Source organism: Acipenser ruthenus, unplaced genomic scaffold, assembly GCF_902713425.1.
Source record: "Acipenser ruthenus unplaced genomic scaffold, fAciRut3.2 maternal haplotype, whole genome shotgun sequence".
Lineage (NCBI taxonomy): Eukaryota > Metazoa > Chordata > Actinopteri > Acipenseriformes > Acipenseridae > Acipenser > Acipenser ruthenus.
Genome location: NW_026707569.1, coordinates 6545 through 24361, shown reverse-complemented (window position 1 = coordinate 24361; position 17817 = coordinate 6545). Strand labels below are relative to the sequence as shown.

The window sequence follows — 17817 nt, the reverse complement described above, 5'->3', positions numbered from 1 at the left end:
CTTTTAAGGGCCCTGCAAAAATGCCTAGAAAAACGACTTATTCAACGTTTTGTTACGGTAATATGTTGATGTTAAACCTTTAAACATTTAACTAAATGGAATTGCCTTGATTTGATTAACAGTTTTGTTTTAAATGTTTTGTAGGATAAAAAATCGGTTGAAAGCACTTGCCTCTGCTTTGCCCGGCTTGTGGACAATTTTCAGCATGAGGAGGTAACTTTCATAATAACACCTTGTCCTGTAATGACAGGATCAAAACCTTTCTGTATCCAGCTTACATGATGCTTCAGAAATTTTTCAAAGCCATTGAATCCTCAGTTTTGTCAAAAAAAAAAAATATATTGCTGTGGAACTCTACTGCAAACAAATGGTTTTTTACGTATTTCTCTGCTTTTATCTGTCTCTAATAATGTGTTTTATTTGTTGCCTTTCAGAACTTGCTGCAGCAGGTTGCGTCTAAGGATTTGTTAACAAATATCCAGCAGCTCTTAGTTGTGACTCCTCCCATCTTGAGCTCAGGCATGTTTATTATGGTGGTGCGCATGTTCTCTCTAATGTGTTCCAACTGCCCCAGTCTGGCCGTGCAGCTCATGCAACAGAGTAAGTACCTTGTTTGTGTAAGAAACCCAAAACAATTGAAAACGTCCCAATTTTTAGTTTTGTAATGCATTGAAACTTCCCCACTCCTCCCACCAATATTTTTTTTAATTTATTTATTTTAACTTTTCTAGGACGGATAGCTCATTTTGTTAAGAAAATATTTACATTTAAATAACGTATTTTGAAGTAGTCTACAGTTTCAGAGTATAAAATGTTAAATTTCTTTACAGATATAGCAGAAACTCTCCGATTCCTTCTGTGTGGAGCTTCAAATGGCAGTTGTCAAGAACAGATTGATCTTGTACCACGTAGCCCCCAGGAACTCTATGAGCTGACTTCTCTTATCTGGTAATTTTTTGCCTTTACCCTAATGGAATTCTCCAAATCCAATTTCTTAGCACTTGCTAATTTAAAATATGGTTTAAACTTATTTCACCTTATGACCACTTATCATTCAGATATTAAAAAAAGAACAGCTCACATTGCATTGCACATTGCAAGCGGAGAATTTTTCACCTGTAACATCATTGGTTCAAATACGTTAAACAGAAATATTTGTATGAATAATATAATTTTATAAATAAGGTCATTTTAAATAAAGGAAAAAAATGTGTTCACCTGTGACCAGCTGGTAGACAGGTGAATTATTTATTTATTTTTAATTTTTTTAAACCAAAACACACTATGCCTTTATTTGAGAGAATTATACATTTTCTGATCGTGTCTATAAGCTTGTTATATTGTCAATAAGTGCATGTTATTCTTGTCTTTGCCTTTTTTGTCATTCAGTGAGCTTATGCCATGCCTGCCCAGAGAGGGAATCTTTGCAGTTGATACAATGCTCAAAAAGGGAAACACTCAGAACACAGATGGTGCAATCTGGCAGTGGCGAGATGACAGAGGCCTGTGGCATCCATATAACAGAATTGACAGTCGGATAATTGAGGTACTGTTGGGCACTTTTCATACTTTATAAGTGAAGTACAGCATGCTCTGTGTGCTCCCCCCCCTCCAATTTCAGGCCAACATTGTGAATTAAAAGTAGAACTTGTATTTCAGTTAAGTACACTGCATAATAATAAACCCCGTAAAGACTTACTGGTATGTAAATGATCCCTTAATGCATTTTTAATGGTTTCAGAACCTCATTTAACTTTATGTAGAGCTTTTCTGTAGCCTAAATAAAACCGGATTCCAGATTTAAAAAACAAAAAAACAAAAAAAACTTTATTGGTAGACTAAAGCTTAATATTTTGTTTTTAATTCTCCCAACTGTATTTTAGTTGGGGTATTTCCAAGAAGTATTGATCTTTTCCTCTTATCTTTCTGCTCACAGACAGCTCATCAGAATGGTGAAGATGAGATTAGCTTATCCACCCTTGGACGTGTTTATACTATTGATTTTAATTCTATGCAGCAGATCAATGAGGATACAGGGACGGCTCGAGCAATTCAGAGAAAACCCAACCCTTTAGCCAACCCCAACACCAGTGAGTAATGTTTATTAATCACAAAGTAGCAATTTTACATATTTTAGTCTGGCATGCCAACATTAACTGGATCTTGTGTTGTAACACAATTTTGACTTTCCTTTGGTTTTGTGTTTTTATAAACATTTTGTTTGTCTTAGGGCAGCCTTCAAATATTTTTTTGGATTTCTCAGTTATTTTAGGAAATCTAGACTTTTTGCTGAATTTCCAATGCAACTGGGATGGCAAACATTTACTAATGCGCATATTGTGTATGTATATTTAAACAAAAGATTAACACTTTTTTTGGGGGGGGTGTAATGTAATTTCGTTTTTCTGCTAGCTCCTTGCTCAGGTGGTGTATGATTAAAACTGGTGTTGATGTTTTTTTTTATTATTATTTTCAAGGTGGTCATTTGGAAGTGAAGAAGGAAGATGCTAGGGCACAACTGATGAAGGAAGACCCCGAACTGGCAAAATGCTTTATAAAAACTTTGTTTGGTGTGCTGTATGAAGTGTACAGTTCTTCAGCTGGACCTGCAGTCAGACACAAGTGCCTTAGAGCAATTCTTAGGATTATTTATTTTGCTGATGCTGAACTTCTAAAAGATGTGCTAAAAAATCATGCTGTATCTAGGTAGGTGCTGTATCTAGGTAGGTACTGTACCTTTTAGCAGTACATGTAAACCTTTCATGGATAACAGTCCTTTGCATTTTAAGCACCTTGCCACATTTGTCGGGACCAAAAACATTGATTTGTACATCCTTGTAAAACTTGTCGAGTTAGGGATTGTAGTCGTGTTTTGTTCCTTGTCAATGTGTTTTGTCTTGTATGCAAATGTAAATAGGCTATTCGGCTACATTTTAATCACTATTTCCCTGCTGAACCACACTTTACTTAACATAAGACAGATATGGGCATATAATCAACAATTTAGTTTGATGTAAACCTTTATGTCATCCTTCTATGTTTCAGTCACATTGCTTCCATGCTGTCCAGTCAGGATCTGAAGATTGTAGTTGGAGCTCTACAAATGGCAGAGATTTTAATGCAGAAGTTACCCGATGTATTTGGTGTTTATTTCAGAAGAGAAGGTAATAATGAGTCTTCACATTTTGGCAATGATGTAATATATTACTCTGTGCCACAGGGGTGCCCAAAATCTAGCCTAAAACGCTGCCAGATTAATTAATTTTGCCCATTTGGCAGGAGCATTTACTATACATGGTTTGTGCCAAAGAATAAGCTAGAAATTTAAAACCAAACTAAGTAAATTATATATATATATATATATATATATATATATATATATATATATATATATATATATATATATATATATATATATAATTAGAGGAGCAGCAGTATAACCACACTGTGAAATAAGAGACTGTTGAAGTTAATATTTCTTGCATTCCTGACCTAATATTTGTTTTAAGGTGTGATGCACCAGGTGAAAAATCTAGCTGAATCGGAGACTCTCCTTACTAGCCCTCCCAAGGCTTGCACCAGTGGGACTGGAAGTATATGTACAACTACAATTAGTACAGCAACTACCACTGCTGCAGCCAATGCAACCCCAGACCTAGGCTCTCCCAGCTTCCAGCACAGCATGGATGATTCTCTGGATCTTAGTCCCCAGGGGTAAGAGAAAGTTGAATTGTGTTACACACATATTTCATTGCAAAGCTGAACTTTAATGAAATGGTTGTATAAATGTATCTGGCTATTCAGGAGCATGCATGCTATTTAACTGCAAAGCTGAACTTTAATGAAATGGTTGTATAAAATGTATCTGGCTATTCAGGAGCATGCTAAATACTCACATTAGTGAATTTTGTTGAAGCCTTTAAGATAACATGATACGTTTTAAAATATTGTTTTAGTCGATTAAGTGATGTCCTAAAGAGAAAACGGCTGCCAAAGCGTGGTCCAAGAAGGCCAAAGTATTCTCCTCCCAGAGATGATGACAAAGTTGACCATCAAGGTACACGCATTCTGCTTTTTTTTTGATGCCAATTTGATAAGATGAGCGGGTAAATGTTTATGATGTTGCTACTTGGTTATGACATTGCTATTACAAATGAGTGAATACCAGTTAGTCTTCCCCTTAAACATGAAGTACTGGGCAAAAAATGTCTATTTAAAATGTATTGTGGTGATTTAAAATGTCATCTTTTTCCTTTTATTTTCTCTGTAGCTAAGAGTCCTACTACCACACAGTCTCCCAAATCTTCATTCTTGGCAAGTTTGAACCCAAAAACTTGGGGAAAATTAAGCACTCAAACGAACAGCACCAATTCTGAACTGCCACGCACAGCTGGAGTCAGCGGTCTGGCACGGGTTCCTCCAAAAGACTCTGTATCCAATAACAGGTAAGATTTGAATAGATTTAAAGTAGCATTTGGACCACAGCAATGTTAACCAATTAGTGCTATGTCTTTTTTGATATATAAATGTTTTAGAAGTCTGTGTTAAAACATTTCTTTGTCACACAGGGATAAGATTAGGGCTTGGATAAAAGAGCAGGCCAGTAAGTTTGTGGAACGCAACTTCAGCTCTGAGAACGTAGATACAAGCAATCCTGCACTGAATGTACTACAGAGACTTTGCACTGCTACTGAACAACTCAGTCTACAGGTCTGCAGCTAAGTCTTATTTTGAATGTATTTGTATTCTGTGTTGATAATGTCGATACAAAGTGGGTAACATGTATCTTAGGAATTTCTTTTCTTTTTTTTTGGGGGGGGGGGGGGTTATTCTGTCCAGGCTGTTGCAAAACTGTCTTTGTATTTATAATTTATTTACTGGGTAGAATGTCTCAAGTAATGGTGGTTCTGTTTCTTTAGGTGGATGGTGGAACAGAGTGCCTTGTAGAAATCAGCAGTATAGTCTCAGAGTCAGATGTGTCCTCATTTGAAATCCAGCACAGTGGATTTGTAAAACAACTGCTGCTTTATTTGACCTCCAGAAGTGACAAAGACACTGTGAACCGTGATGTCAGATTAAAGAGATTCTTGCATGTGTTCTTTGGCTGTCCGGTAAGATCACTTTGAATTACTTTCTAAATATTTGATAAATGTTTTCAACAATAGTTTACAATAATTAGTTACAATAATATTGTCTAAAATAAAGGGTAATTCTCATTGGGCATATCAACATTTCTAAACTTTGCATGTATGTGTATATATATACACACCACAGGGGTCGCTGGTGCGCGGTGAGCTGAGGACACCCTGGCTGACCTAAGCCCAGCCCCCCCCCGGCACTAGGCCACCTGGGAGTTCCCGTCCACGGTCGGCAGTGGAATAGCCTGGACTCAAACCGGCGACGTCCAGGCTATAGGGCGCATTCGTGCACTCCACGCGGAGCACCTTTACCGGATGCGCCACTCGGGAGCCCGTCATTTATATATATTTTTTTTTTATCAGATCTTGCTTCTCCTAATGTGAATGTAGATTATGGCCACTTACCTGTAGAAAGCTACTGCTGTATCTTAAGAACTACATCCTGAATTTTGAGAGCTTTATGATGTGCTGTACTATTTGCTGTTGATGTAGATCATGGTGATCTACTTTTCAGGATGCAATCAACTGATCTGTCTTTTTTGTATGGGGTATGTGTTACTAAAAGTATTTGTTCTGTTTTTTTTGGCTCAGCCCCCAGGACTGGAACCTCTTGGACGATTAGAGCCTTTAGAAAATGGACCGCTAATGGCTCTTGTGCACAAAATGAACAACTGTCTTAGCCAGATGGAACAGTTCCCTGTTAAAGTGCATGACTTCCCCAGTGGGAATGGAACAGGAAGCAGGTATGAATTGTAATGAGGGGTTAAGAATTAAGTTGTGGTTGCTAATTCCTCCACTTTTAAAACGGTGAAACTGTTGACTTGGCTGTTTTTATAGTACTTCAGCTCTCTAGAAGCAGTTTTCAGCCCCCTGCACTTTCCTGCTTATTTTTACAGGTCTCAAAGTTTGCCAAAATCCTTTAGGGGCATCTGGCTTCAAAATTTGGTAGCCAACTAAAAATTAAGGGGTCAACTGAAAGATTCTTTGTTCTATAACTCCATTTCTTTTGTAATGCATTGTTCTACTGATATTAAAAGAAATGTATACAATCAATATTACTGATATAAAATATAAAATATAACTATTTAACAACCAGACATTTTTCTCTATGATAAAAAAAAATAAACATCCATCTTTCATGGTAGACTGCTAAAAAAAACAGCATATTGAAAGTTGAACATCCCTGTTACACAGAAAGCAAAGAAGAGTTTTGACTGACAACAGCCAAAAGATATGTCAAAATACCTGATGCTGGGAGTTGCACTAGTGTAACAACAAAAGCAGAGATGGAAATAAGACTCTTATTGCATTGCAGTTTCTCCCATTCTAGGTTTTACTACAAGCTTGATTCGCCACACTGTATACTTTTATTTTAGGCACAAGTTAAAAAAATGTAGGCGTGCACTGAAATATTTAGGGGCACACAAAAAAAAAAATGCTTACATTTATTATTGAATATCTACAAACCCTTTTTCCTTTCTTTCATAACACTTGTGCAGTTCAATACTCTTGCATCAACATAATTACAATAACTTTTTTTCCAACTTAAATGATTTTTAACTGCTTGGTAGCATCTTTCTCAGAATGTGCTACTTGCCTGTTATGGTAGCATGGCGGTATGGGATTTGTAGTTTTTAATGTGTGATTAACAGTGAGCAGTGGACACCAATAGACTACATTCCCAGAGTACATTACGATTGAGCTTTGAGAGTTTAGATCAGACAGACTTTTTTATTTTTATTTTCAGATGATAAAAAAAATAACGTTTTTGTTTAGTCAACCTAGGAATTTCTAGTCGCACACATGCGCCTAAATTAAAATGTATGTTCGCCCAAGCATTTTTTTTAGTCTCATATACAGAAACTGTCGGGATATTTTCATCTGTGCTACTGCTGGACGACACAGAAGGCTATTCTCATCACCTGTAACAAAAACTGTTGTGTGCTTGTATGTTAGTGCTTGTTCTGATTTGTCCCGAGATCCACCAAAAATCTCTTAGGATCCACGCATTGGCCACCACTGATGTAGAGTATCTTTTTTAAACATAGGGCAGCCTGTAAACATATGTGATTTACCAGCGATCTTTTCTCCAGTGCGTATGCACAGGTTACACAGGGTCATAGAATCGTTCCTCAATTTTAAACCAGCTGTGTGTTTGAAACGAATGGTTTGGTGGGTTTTGTTCGTATTCTCTAAACTTTTAGTGCTTTGCTTTTTTGGATTTGTTTGTTGACTTCACAGTACGATCACACGTTCTTTTAAATAAATAAATAAATACATTTTGCAGGTTCTATTTTACATCCCGCCGCCCCTGGCGACGCACAGCTTGCAAATTAGAGCTCTGCTTTTATGTAACTTGAACTTGTTTGTTTTGAACAGAGGATCCCAGGCCTTGAAATTCTTCAACACCCATCAGCTAAAATGCCAGCTTCAGAGACATCCAGACTGTTCTACCGTAAAACAGTGGAAGGGTGGCCCAGTGAAAATAGATCCGTTGGCTTTGGTACAGGCTATTGAAAGATACCTTGTTGTCAGAGGTTTGAAGTTGATTTATTAATTTATTGATTTAAAATGTCTGTGTGTATAATTGACATTGACTTGAATGATTTTAAGGTTTTTCAAGTCAAAAACTATGTATCTGTTAGGGTATGGAAGAATTCGAGAGGAAGATGAAGACAGTGACGACGATGGGTCAGATGACGAAATTGACGAATCTCTGGCACGTACAATTGATTACTTTTTTTTCTCTTAAGGGGCGAGGGTGAGTTGTCTTGTTTTCTAACACTATGGATTTTCATTTTTTTCTTAGGCTGCACAGTTTTTGAATTCAGGAAACGTGAGGCACAGGCTACAGTTTTACATTGGAGACCACTTGCTACCATACAACATGACGGTTTACCAGGCAGTTAGACAGTTTAGTATACAGGCTGAAGAGGAGCGCGAGTCCACAGATGATGAAAGCAACCCCTTAGGAAGGGCTGGAATCTGGACAAAGACCCACACAATATGGTATTTGTATGTTCTGTGCAACACTTCCTCTGTTTTCATAAGATCATTTCAGGGTAGTAAAAACTTTAATCCTAATAGTCTTATACAGTAATTGGCTATATTGTCTCAGAACATGTACAGAACATGTTTTTTTTTAAAAGAACATAGCTCAATGTGTTTAATAGAATGCATCTTCACAATGTCGCAGTTGTATTAGTTGGCACATTCAGTTGTACAAATGTGCTCATATGTGGGGAGACTAAATAGAAATGTTTAGCTTTTCCACTTAAGTTAACAGAGTATTAAAATGATCCCTTTTCTTAGGTACAAGCCAGTGAGAGAAGATGAAGATAGCAATAAGGATGTGGTTGGTGGAAAGAGAGGACGTGCACAAACCGCACCAACTAAAACCTCCCCTCGAAATGCAAAAAAGCATGATGAACTGTGGCATGGTAGGAACTGTTCTTTTGTGGATTTTAATTTATTAAAGCAATGGTGCATTTAAATGCAGACTTTAAAAGTTTAATTTTTTTGCAGATGGGGTGTGTCCTACAGTGGCAAACCCATTAGAAAATTACCTAATTTCAGTCCCACCTGAAAACATAACATTTGAGGACCCTTCTCTTGATGTGATCCTACTTCTAAGAGTTCTTCAATCAGTAAGCAGATACTGGTTTTATCTATACGATGTAAGTGTGATCATTTTTATTAGGGTACATGCTATTTTTGTATTCTTGAATTACACATATATAAATAATCCTGCAGGTCATTTATCAGTGTAACGATGGACTAATTCATACATGGTTTGTTTGTAGAATGCCACCTGCAAAGAGATTATTCCTACCAGTGAGTTTATCAACAGCAAACTTACTGCAAAAGCTAACCGGCAACTTCAGGATCCCTTGGTTATCATGACTGGTAACATCCCACCGTGGCTAACAGAGCTTGGGAAAACCTGGTAAGTTATACAAGAAATGTGAAATATCAGTTGTGCAGTTTTGTGGTTAAAGATTTCATGTTAACATATTGCAAGAAAAAAAGTGAATGAAATATGGATTAGACTGGTCTCCTACTGGGAGCGCCTATTTTATATTTGCTGTCGCACCCAAGTAAATTGTTGTCTTTAAACAATGTCCATCAGGATACCTTTTAATGTCTAAAACCAGTACTGTTAGATAGTAAGCATTTACTATTGTGTATCTGGCAAGTGTTTGGTAGGTATACATATAATTTATTATAAAACAGCCTTTTAAAATTGTAAAATTAAATGTTTGTATGTCTTGTAAATAAAAGATTGCTGCTTTCTTTTTTAGCCCATTTTTCTTCCCCTTCGATACCCGACAAATGCTGTTTTATGTGACAGCCTTTGATCGAGATCGGGCCATGCAGCGGTTACTGGACACAAATCCAGAAATTAATCAGTCTGATTCCCAAGACAGCAGAGTTGCACCGCGATTAGACAGGAAGAAGGTGAGATTATAACTTCATGTCAGATGCACTTTTTAATCACCATTTTCCAGATAAATGGATGTACATCAGTCTCACCAGCAAGACAAAAGAAACGCAATGTGCATGAACTTTTTTGAAATGCCCTCTATTATACTTACATTTTTTAATTCTGCTTTTTACTTATGTATAAATGTTTCTGAAATTTATTTTCCTTTCTTTTACAGCGCACTATAAACCGTGAAGAGTTATTGAAACAAGCTGAATCAGTAATGCAAGATCTTGGCAGCTCAAGAGCAATGTTGGAAATACAGTACGAAAATGAAGTATGTGTTCTCAAATAAATCCGCTTTTAAATTAATGTTTATTGGGCTATGAGGTATTGCATATTTTGGTTCAGAATTGCATTAGCAAAGTTTTTTATTGTTGTTTAAGGGCTCCTTCACATTTGGTTTGTTGAGGGCTTAAGTACAGTCTTGGGATCATTTGGAGGTTAATGTAAAATGTCCAAATTAACTTGATGGTTCTGAGTTCACTTTTTGCTAACTGTACTGTGTAATCAATGGTGGTTCTAATGAAACCACACTGACAATCAAACTCTTAAAAGTAGTGAAAGATGCAAAAGCTATACACTCTGAATTGGAAGAATGCCAAATCAGTACATTTTTTAAATTAATATCCTGGCATTATCGTATTGCATTGATATTCAACAAAATTACATATTATGAGTTATGCACTTATCTGATCTCCCACCCCTCGTATTGAACATAGTGCAATGCTGCCATCTCTGACATCACCTGACTGCATCACAGGTGAACCTCTTGCACGGATATAGAAAAATGAACTGAGTTTGCTTACAAAAATTGGGTGTGAAACTAACACGCTCTCAGATTACAAAAATAAGAATGTGAACCAGTCAGATTAACTAAGTTTGGTTTCTTGCATTGTGAAAACAAATTAACTTTGATTCTCTTTCACTTGAACAAAACTCAGTTCGATTTTGAAGTGAACTCAGTGTGAAGGGACCCTTTTAAAAGAACTGAATCGCCATAAATTAAAATCAGATGTCAGCAGAGATGCAATACCAGATTTTCAACTTTTAATATTTTTAGGTTGGAACTGGCCTGGGACCCACATTGGAGTTTTATGCACTTGTATCTCAGGAACTGCAGAGATCTGACCTTGGCTTATGGAGAGGAGAGGAAGTTGCCTTGTCAAACCCAAAAGGTAAAGCAGTGTTACACTATCGGGTGTCTTTATACCAGGGTTCTCCAACCCTAGTCCTGGAGAGCAACTGTGGCTGCTGGTTTTCGTTTCAACCAATCTCTCATTTACTTAATTGAACCAATTATTGGTTTAATTAGTCAAGATTAACATGTGTTCCAGATCTTTAGCCACTGATGGTGTGAAGACACCTATAAAACCTGCTGGATAGGAGCTCTCCAGGACCAGGGTTGGAGACCCCTGCTCTATACAGACCTTCTCTTTCTGTTGTATCTTGTGATTATGTGTTTCATGGAAAATAAAACTGAGCAAGCCTTTTTTTTTAATAAAATAAGTGGAGAAGCTCATTTTTGTTTATATTCAAACAATTTCTTTGTCCAACAGGAAGCCAAGAAGGGACCAAGTACGTCTTCAATTCACGGGGTCTGTTTGCTGTTCCTTTTGGAAGGACAACTAAACCGGCTCATATAGCTAAGATTAAGATGAAGTTTCGTTTTCTGGGAAAATTAATGGCCAAGGCCATCATGGATTTCAGATTGGTAGGTTCACAAGCAAATAGTGTTCTGTCCTTGCTACAGAATGGATACTTGCATGTTATGTAAAAGCAAATCCATAATTTATAATGCATACAGTTGACATTTTTTTGTTACTGGCAAGTTATTTACATATTTAAATTGCTATGTACACTGCTGTGCAAAAGTCTTAGACATTTTGCATTTTTCTACTCTGATGCATAAGGAAACTAAAACTTTGTGTTCAATGCAAATACACCTTTATGAAAAAAAATCTTACTCAAATAACCAAATTCATACACAATATACCTTGATATAAACTAATAGTAAATATGTCCACCCTTTTCCTTCAAAACCATTGAAATTCTTCTTGGGACACTTTCAAATTGTGTTATAAACTCTTATGGAATGGTGTTCCACGCTTCTTCCAAGACCTTCCAGAGATCATCTAAGTTGCTGGGAATCTTTTTTACTTTCTTTGTTCAAGTAGTCCCATGCAGCTTCAATGATATTGAGATCTGGGCTTTGAGGGGGCCATTCCATGCGTTGAAGGACTCCAGCTTCCTCTTTCTTTTGCAAATAAGTTTTAATTATTCCAGCGAAGAGTTTTGGATCGTTATCTTGCTGTAAGATGAAGTTTGGACCAATAAGTCTTGCACCACTGAGGATAGCACAGTGGATTCAAATTTGTTTATACATTGCTGCAGTCAATATACCATCAATTTTCCAACACCACTTGAGGATATGCACCCCCAAACTTGAATTGAACGTCCTCCATGCTTAATTGTTGGATTCAAGCAAGGCTCTTTATAAGTTTCAGTTACAGCTTTTTGGGTCTTCCAGTCCTGGGTTTGTCAATTACAGATGATATTTCTCTGTACTTGTTGATTATGCTTCGTATACCACACCTTGAAAATAAAGTGATGCGAGCTATTTCACTCAATATTTTTCCTTCTTTATGCAGAAACACAGTTCTATGGCGATCTTCTACTGAAATTTTATCCATTTTGTTTTAAGCTTACAGTTAATCGTGATAGATCTGTATTGTGCAGTACGAAAAGTGGGCTTTTAGCTTTATGGATGTGTAGAGAGAAACACTTGTTAATGACAAGGAACAACTGACAGTGAGTCTTCAGTTAGATTTGATTGGTAAATGTGATGGATTAGTTACTACAACACTTCATATTAGCTGCTCATGTATAGTTTACTTTGAGTTCACAAGTTTTTGAATATTCTGATCAATGTGCATTAAAGATTGCTAAATGGCAAACTTGGTTTCTTCTCACCCAAACTAAGCAGTATTAATAACAGTCAAAGTTGTTATAATAGTAGAAAACACTAGTGGAATCTTTGAGTAAATTCTTGATGCTCATAACATCCACATATTGTAACTCCTGAATGTCTCTAAGACGTTTGCACAGCAGTGTGTATATTTGGATGCAAATTCTTTAGGCATTGTATTTTTTGCATAGATTTGAATTGTGTATCTAGGACACCTTTGGAAATAAGATGTACATCTCAATAGGTTGCCGTCCTGATTAAACAATAAAGAATTGAATATCTTGATGCCTATATTAGAGCGAGGAAAAAGATTATGGCTGTAATGTAATCCTACCGGTCATAATATCAATGAAAAGATGTGGCAAATTCATTACACAGTATCTTCAAGCCCATTTATTCTTCTTCTTCTTATTATTATTATTATTATTATTATTATTATTCTTTTATTTTTTATTTTTTATTATTAGTTGGACCTTCCTCTTGGGCTGCCATTTTACAAGTGGATGCTGCGTCATGAGTCCTCAGTCAGCTCCCATGACCTCATTAACATTGATCCTGGCGTAGCCAAATCAATTCATCACCTTGAGGACATCATCAGACAGAAAAAGAAACTGGAACAGGATAGGACGCAGGTAAAGGCAGCAGTCTGGTTTCAATGGCAGAGAAACCTTTTTCTTCAACTTTTAGATTGGTGTTGAACACTTTCACATTCCAGCACCAGGTGGCACTCTTTCTCTTAAGATGTCAAAAGAAAATGCATGATACTATTTAAATTCAGAGGTTAAGCTAACAAAATTTAAAATTGATTAATAGAACTTAACTAATTTTACATTTGGTCAACAGTAGATGAATGATTCAATTGAGCTGTCTTTGTTTTACAGTCAAGGGAATCTCTGCAGCAGTCTTTAGAAAGTCTGAACATGAACGGTTGCTCTGTGGAAGACTTGGGTCTTGACTTCACTTTGCCAGGTTTTCCTAACATTGAGTTAAAGAAAGGAGGCAAGGATGTCCCAGTAAACATCCACAATCTAGAAGAGTATCTAAGGGTATGTGTAATATAATTATGGGTGTGTTGGAAGAGTTGCTATTGTTGTGTTGTATTGAGAGGTAATATTTTGGTAATATGATATTACAGTATTCTGTGAAAGGCCAGCAGGATCAATATGTATTGTTCTCACATTTTGTCCTGCTCCCTAACTTATCAAATTTCTGCCATGTTTTTGCAGTTGGTTGTGTACTGGACTTTGAATGAAGGTGTTTCCAGACAGTTTGAGTCATTCAGGGAAGGATTCGAGTCAGTCTTCCCTCTGCAGCACCTGCAGTATTTCTATCCTGAAGAGGTAAACCTGCAGTATATATTTCTCTAGTGGTCTGTGGAAATCAGTTTCTTCTAGTTCTGCAATCCCTTTACTTTTTTGTCTACTCCAGCTTTGAACATGTAAGAGATTTTACAGAAATGTGTTTTAGGCCAGTTCAGTTATATCTTGGTTCTCATTTTACTGAATGTTTTGGGGTAGACAATTACATATCATGGAACTTGTAGAGCTCTAATTTTAATTAAAAGGAAACATTACAATTACAACATTTAATTTTAATGCACAATATTTGAATATTAGGTCTGTAAACCCTTGACGGATTGGCAAGGTTTCATGGAATGGCCTTGGAAACATTGGTACCCCTTAGCCTCTTAATATTTAAAGCACCTTTTTTTATATACAGCTGGATCAATTGCTTTGTGGTAGCAAGTCGGAGACCTGGGATGTTAAAACATTAATGGAGTGCTGTAGACCAGACCATGGGTATACCCATGACAGGTAACTGTTACATAGATGTTTGAAACGTATAACTTCTGTCTGCATTTTTTCTAAATGTACAGCTATGACCAAAAGTTTTGCATCACCTATAATTTTAGGATTGAGGCTAATTATAAAAAAAGTGTATATAATTGTAGGTCTTTTATTTAACATCATGTAATCAAGGAAACTACAACATATCGCAAAAGCATAATAGTACTACTCAGAGATGAGAAATCTCTGCTGATTGGCAGTTTTCCGCTTTTACTCGGTCCCCCGGGGCTATTGATGTGATCATTGCAGATCCAATTAAGGTGGTTGTGCTTTACGTAGCCCATTGGCGCTTGCAGACGACTGTCTTTGCCAGTTGCTATTTAATGGGTCCACAAACAACTACTGTAAATTAAAGATTCCTGCCACTAAAGCTTTTTTTACTTCTTGCAAGTACAGTATTTCAAGTTATTTCAAAATGTCACATTTTTTCAATTGTCAGTTTAAGTATATGGAAAACTACAAAGCGGTATATAATTCAATATGTTAACGTAACATTATTCAGCAGGTTTCTTTTGACTGTCAGGCAAAATAAGTTAATTCTATAGGGTGGTGCAAGCCTTTGGCACTAGCTGTACCTACTACTACCACTACTGCTGAGCATGACGCATGTTAAAAATTAACAGTAGATAAGGCAAAATAATCTTGTGGTTACTTGCCTGATTTAGTACAGAAGCAGCCCATCTGCATTATAAAGAAATATAATTGAAAAGTCTAGATATTCAGTTGTGTGGAAAATTATGCCAGTTACTGGGGACAATTTTATTAATCTGGTTAAATGCTGCTTACTACTTGTTCACAATAGTCTGGTTAATTTAAATGGAACTGGATTTAATGTTATGTTAACATTAAGTGTTTTTGGGGGTGCAGGCAAACCATAAACCCAAAACCCTACTTTAAAACAACTGTTTCATTCAAGACAGCTTGATTCATTTTGTAACTCCTCTCCAACCGTTTCTGTCAACAGTCGTGCTGTCAAGTTCCTGTTTGAAATTCTCAGCAGTTTTGATGCTGAGCACCAAAGGCTGTTTCTACAGTTTGTTACTGGTAGTCCAAGACTACCTGTGGGAGGTATGTTATTTTCATTTTTATGTAGTTCCTACCAAGCATTTGAATGTACAGTAGAGAATAAATTATCCGAACTAATTGGGACCGATACTAGTTCGCATAGTCGATTTGTATGGATAATTGAACAGGTATTAAAAACAATTACTGTACCTTTAATGTATAGAATAAAGTTAACATACACAAGTACCTACTGATGATATGTAGCTCGCAACCTATTCTATCACATTAAGCATATAACATTACAAAGCTTTACAAATCATTTAAATTAATGCAATTCAGTAAAATTACCACATACAGTGAAGGTAATGAAATACTGTAATATTAAACATAGCATATACCAAACTTTTAAAATCATCAAAGAATACACTTCAGTACAACTTTGGCACATTACTGAACTTTAGGAATCATTAAACTTCAAAAATTCTGTAAAATGTTTCTATACTTTGATACTTGCTGTTAAGACATTGTAATAGCGTGCAATTGAAGTGAATAAAATAAGTTATTGGCTGCTCAATAACATAGACAGGATCTCCAGGCCTTACTGACAAAATAGAAGAAAAACCAAGAATGTTGACTGAAAGATGACTGTTTTAATTTGCTTAACTGCAACAACTTAAAGCACACATTGCTCCATCTAAGGTTTTGGTGGTCTGTAACTTTCGTTTGCCTCAGTCTGCTGGTCCTTTTTTTGGCAGCTAAATCTTGTAGCCGTTTTAGCAGCAGAAGCTGTTTGCGTAATACACCACTTGTAATTCATCACGTGGTTACAGGTGCGTTCGGTTGATTAGACAGTATGGTTGATCAACGATCGGATAATTGACTCTCTACTGTATTTAAGTTTTAATGAACCATGTAATGTCGAGGCTTCAAGCAGAACATTTTATATAGGTTCAAAGATGCTGCTTTATGTAGCAAAGAAACTCAGTATAAATCTATTTTTAAAATCTTAATCGACTGTTCACTGAACTGATCTGTGTTTCTTCAGTCAGTTGTGTTATTTTTATGTTTTTTATTTAATACAGGCTTCAGGAGTTTGAACCCCCCGCTGACCATTGTCCGCAAGACATTTGAGTCTACGGAGAATCCTGATGATTTTCTGCCCTCTGTAATGACCTGTGTCAACTATCTCAAGTTACCAGACTACTCTAGTATTGATATAATGCGTCAAAAACTGTTGATAGCTGCTAGAGAGGGGCAGCAATCGTTCCACCTCTCCTGATTGCAACGTTTAAATGCCTTTTACAGTAAAAGAGAGAAAGAAATCATGTGTTTTTTTTTTTTTATCACCTACATTGAGGCAATGTGTGTACAGCCGCCTTGCTGTAGAAAGCAGCCTGCAGAAATTACAGACTTGATATACATATTTGCTGCCCCTTCTCCCACAAAGACATTACATGCCCCACAGATTTCACTGAAGACTAATGATATATCTTTAGTTGAAGAGTTGGGGAAAAAAAAAAAGAAAAATTGATGGGTGACATTTTTAAACTTGCATTGCTGTGTGATATTTGAAAAGGGATTTTTCTTTTCAGGATGGTAGAACAACAAATGTCACTTTGCAGTTTAATTTTGGGGTGTGTATTTCCATCTAGCAAAGTCTATAGTTTTGTTCCAAAGATTATTTTTTTTTTGTACAGCCATAAATTATCAGATGCGTTGTGATTTAGCTTCACGTATGTTCACTCGTCATTTTCCCTGGTTTTTAGTTTGTCCATTTACATTGTTTGTATAATATACCACCAATGTGTGTGTGTTGTATTTGGGTTCTTCTTTTTTGTGTATTTCTTTATCTTGCAAACAGATAGTTGTTACAGGTGGTTGAATGCGGGTAAAAATCAAAACCCTAGTTTCCCCCCTAAGTTAAAAATTGTGAAAAGTCTCCATTTTTTAAAGCGTTTCATCACATTGTTACAAATATAATCAAAACGCTTTAATTACATAGTATTTTGCTTATAGTTTCTTAGTGTAGGTCATTTTTGCTGAATCTCTGAAAGACACACTAGTTGCTGAGTACCAGATTATATCTGGCAAGAAAATCATATTAATAAAAGCTGAGAGTGCTCTATTTATATTTTGTAGTTAAGCAAAATTGAGCAGGTCGATCATTTTTTATTGTTTTATGGCCAGCTAGCATTTCACATTAATGTAAGGAAAAAAAAGTTAATATGCAGTTCCTTGCTCTGTTGGCAGTGAGATGGCTGGTTATTTTAATTTTGCTGTAGTTCTATATCAATCCATCTATCTCTATATGTGTGTATATGTGTGTGTGTGTGTGTGTGTGTGTGTGTGTGTGTGTGTGTGTATATATATATATAT

General features: G+C 36.3%; 1 protein-coding gene across 3 annotated transcripts; it reads left to right on the top strand.

The window, feature by feature from the left end:
- The first annotated feature begins 135 nt into the window (after window positions 1–135).
- Window positions 136–17368, top strand: LOC131727760 (E3 ubiquitin-protein ligase TRIP12). Of its 3 annotated transcripts, none has more exons than XM_059019037.1 (29): window positions 136–213; window positions 435–600; window positions 831–948; window positions 1390–1546; window positions 2021–2090; window positions 2478–2706; window positions 3046–3164; window positions 3510–3714; window positions 3957–4057; window positions 4271–4445; window positions 4569–4710; window positions 4920–5111; window positions 5730–5881; window positions 7518–7675; window positions 7784–7857; window positions 7948–8147; window positions 8451–8578; window positions 8664–8815; window positions 8942–9084; window positions 9440–9596; window positions 9800–9898; window positions 10685–10799; window positions 11181–11335; window positions 13057–13221; window positions 13471–13635; window positions 13816–13929; window positions 14309–14403; window positions 15401–15504; window positions 16524–17368. In XM_059019037.1, the coding sequence occupies exons 2-29, from the start codon at window positions 522–524 to the stop codon at window positions 16718–16720; spliced, it is 3960 nt and encodes a 1319-aa protein (XP_058875020.1). In that variant the 5' UTR covers window positions 136–213; window positions 435–521; the 3' UTR covers window positions 16721–17368. The 3 variants fall into 3 exon arrangements, with proteins under 3 accessions (XP_058875020.1, XP_058875019.1, XP_058875018.1); XM_059019036.1 differs by having other exon boundaries at window positions 2018–2090; XM_059019035.1 differs by having other exon boundaries at window positions 1937–2090.
- Window positions 17369–17817: the final 449 nt, after the last annotated feature.

Excerpts from the sequence above, each read along its gene's own strand:
- LOC131727760 (XM_059019035.1), top strand. The coding sequence starts at position 522 with ATGTTTATTATGGTGGTGCGCATGTTCTCTCTAATGTGTTCCAACTGC. Across the intron at positions 5,882-7,517 it reads GGGAATGGAACAGGAAGCAG|AGGATCCCAGGCCTTGAAAT; the intron begins GTATGAATTGTA and ends TGTTTTGAACAG. Across the intron at positions 11,336-13,056 it reads CCATCATGGATTTCAGATTG|TTGGACCTTCCTCTTGGGCT; the intron begins GTAGGTTCACAA and ends TTTTATTATTAG.